This window comes from Propithecus coquereli, unplaced genomic scaffold, assembly GCF_000956105.1.
Source record: "Propithecus coquereli isolate 6110/MARCELLA unplaced genomic scaffold, Pcoq_1.0 Scaffold358, whole genome shotgun sequence".
NCBI classification, from domain to species: Eukaryota; Metazoa; Chordata; class Mammalia; order Primates; family Indriidae; genus Propithecus; species Propithecus coquereli.
This window is the reverse complement of record NW_012149263.1, coordinates 2,064,454-2,067,276: the sequence shown is the minus strand read 5'-3', so window position 1 is coordinate 2,067,276 and position 2,823 is coordinate 2,064,454. Positions and strand designations below refer to the sequence as shown.

At 45.1% G+C, this 2,823-nt stretch overlaps 2 protein-coding genes across 3 annotated transcripts in view; one reads left to right on the top strand and one right to left on the bottom strand.

The window, feature by feature from the left end:
- ZNF829 (zinc finger protein 829) overlaps positions 1–266 on the bottom strand; it is a 27,972-nt gene extending 27,706 nt beyond the window's left edge. The window contains exons 1-2 of the mRNA XM_012651604.1: positions 224–266; positions 52–107 (exon numbers count right to left, since the gene is read on the bottom strand). Of these exons, the coding sequence (XP_012507058.1) occupies positions 52–107; positions 224–263 (96 nt within the window). The 5' untranslated portion in view covers positions 264–266. The remainder of the gene's footprint in view (positions 1–51; positions 108–223) is intronic.
- The window catches only part of ZNF568 (zinc finger protein 568), a 41,501-nt gene that overhangs the window by 12,958 nt on the left and 25,720 nt on the right, over positions 1–2,823 (top strand). The gene's annotated exons all lie outside the window — the stretch shown is intronic.

Genomic DNA, 2,823 nt, shown 5'->3' with positions numbered 1-2,823 from the left:
TCTTTATTAAGCAAGAATTTTCAGATAAAAAAAGAAGAAACTACAACACACCTTCGATATTGCTTGTAGAAGTTCATCATGCATTCTCTTCTTCTTTTCTGAGTGACTCAGCTGGAGAACCATGGAAGTGGAAGAGGAAAAAAGTAATTGTGAGACAGCAGGCTTTTCTTAGGACCCAAATTGGTCAGGTCAGAGGTCGCCCCCAGCCCCATCCCCATTACCCACCACACACAAGGAATGGAGATCAGAGGAGAATGAGGCATCCTGTCCAATCCATGGAAATCAGGCAAAGGCTGAGTTCACTGCTGTCTAGGGCTAGAATCTGACTGGATCAGAGAGGTTTCCTAGGGACAGAGTTCTGGAGTCACAAACGACACAGCTGACAGGAGCCCCACGCCCCTACACACAGTGCTACGTACATTTAGGCACAGTCATACTTAAACCAAGGGGACACACACGGTAATACAGTTACAATCACATACCCATCACGGGACACACAATTACAGTCACTGGCACCCTACAGTGTCGTACACAGACGCACACAGTCACAACCCACAATGACAGGCATCCCATATCCGCACATAAAACCGTGGTGTCACAATGTATCTCACAGATAATTCCACGACGTCCTCTTTTCAGGCCCCTCCGCCTGCACTCCCCAGTGGCCTTCGGTGTTCTCACCTAAGGCCTTTCAGGTCTTTCAGGATCCGAACCTGCAGACTGAGCCGGTTACCCGGGGAACCAGAATCTCCCACCTCTCTGATCTAACAATCCCGCCAGGCGTGACGAAACATTCAAGTTCCTGCGAGAAAAGGGGACACCAGGCCCTCTGGGAAATGTGGTCCGCAGAAGAACCCAAGCCGACCTCGTCAGCGTCCCACTGTGCCCACCCGAAACGACCGCTCCAGCAACTCTAAACGTCCAGCTGAGGCTCAGAGTTAACGCGTCGCCGTAGCGTGGCGGACTCGGCGCATCCCAGCTCCCTCATATAGGAAACGCTGACTGCTTCCGGCCGGAAGTTAAATCGGCCCGCGAGGCCTTCTGGGAGGTGTTGTGCTCTGGAACGTCGTGGGCGCTGAGGGATGGTTCGGTGTTACCCGCGTCGGTGCAGGTCTTGTCTCCGAGTCACCTTCTCCCGGCCTCTCAGAAACTGCGAGCTGGATGCACATTCTGGGGTTTCCGGCAGGTGATGCTGCCGAGTCCCCGTAGCGAGGGGTGAGGGAGGGACTCGTACAGTCTGCACTGTGGACCGTACCGGCCGCGGGCGGCTGATGGGACGGAGCCTCTTAGGCCCAGAGGGTCCGGGGTAGCGGCAAGGGGGAGGGCTCGGGGTGCGAGTACGCCTCTACCGGTGAGCTGTTGGAGCAAAAACTGTGGTGGGAGTTAGTGTGGGTGTGTAATTGTGACCCCATGAGTAATCGTGATGGAGTGATTGTGATGTGGATGTTTGTGTCACGGTGATGTTTTTGGTTGTGTGTGACTATGGTGAAGCGTGTGATATGTATGTGATTGTGATTAAGGGTGTTGTGTAGCGAGTGTGAGCGTCGCGAAGTGTGCGTGATTGTGACAAATATAATGGTTGTTACTTAAGTTGACTTCTCTGTACCATTGGTATAGTAGGTAACCGCTTAAAAAAAAATTGTATTTTTTAGCGATTCTTCTTCTCTTTTGACCACCCCTCCTTAGTCTCCTTTGCTGCTTTTTTTTCCCCCCAACAGTCCTTGGCTCTGTTCTGTAGCTTTCCAGTTTTCCTTGGTGATCTTCTTCAGGTCCATTATTATTTTATGGCTTTCTTCTTTTATTATGTGTATTAGTTAGCTATTGCCATGATAATGATGTTTAACAAACCACCCCTAAACTTAGTGGCATACAAGGGCAAGTATTTATTATGTTCACAGGTTTGCAACTGTGTTCAACTGTTCTAGGCTGGGCTTGGCTGAGTGGTTGTGCTGCAGGATGTGTTCAGATCTGCTTGGCATGTGTTCTTTCTGGGGCTCAGGCCAAAAGGACAGTAATTACCAGGACATGTTCTTATAATGGATCAACAGAGCACAGGACAGATCATGCAAACACCCTTAAAACCTCTGCTTCCAAATGGACTAATATTACATTAACCAAAACAAATTACATGGCTAAGTTAATATCAATTATATCCACAGTTGGAGGGAAAGGCAAAGTTACCTGGCAATGAGTGTTAATGTATTAATATAATCTTATTAAAGTGGGGTGAGGAATTGGGACCAAAATTCCAAACCACACTAAGAAATATGCCTCTTTATCTTCGTGAGTGCCTTTCAGTCCAAGTTCTCTTTTGTCTGATGATATTGTTTTTCAGGTTTTGTTACTGTATTTGTCAATAATTTAATTTTCTAACCACTTCCTTTGTGTCTTTATGTTTCAGATCTGTTTTTTATAAAGAGCATATTCCTGGGCGTTTTACCCTTTTATCCTGCTTGACTTATTTTAATAGGTGAGTTTAATTCAGTTGCATTTATTGTAATTGGTGATAAAATTTTTTTTCTATTACTTTTTATTTCTTATACCTTTTTAAGGAAATTTTTATTGATATATAATAGTTGTATATATCTTTTTTTTTTTTTTTTTTTTTTTTGAGACAGAGTCTCACTGTGTTGCCTTAGGTATATGGAGAGTACTGGGCTTTAATACCAAGCTCAACAATCCTTTTCTGCAATGGGGAAATTATAGGAATCTATAATCTAATGACATGTCTTTATTAAGCAAGAATTTTCAGATAAAAAAAGAAGAAACTACAACACACCTTCGATATTGCTTGTAGAAGTTCATCATGCATTCTCTTCTTCT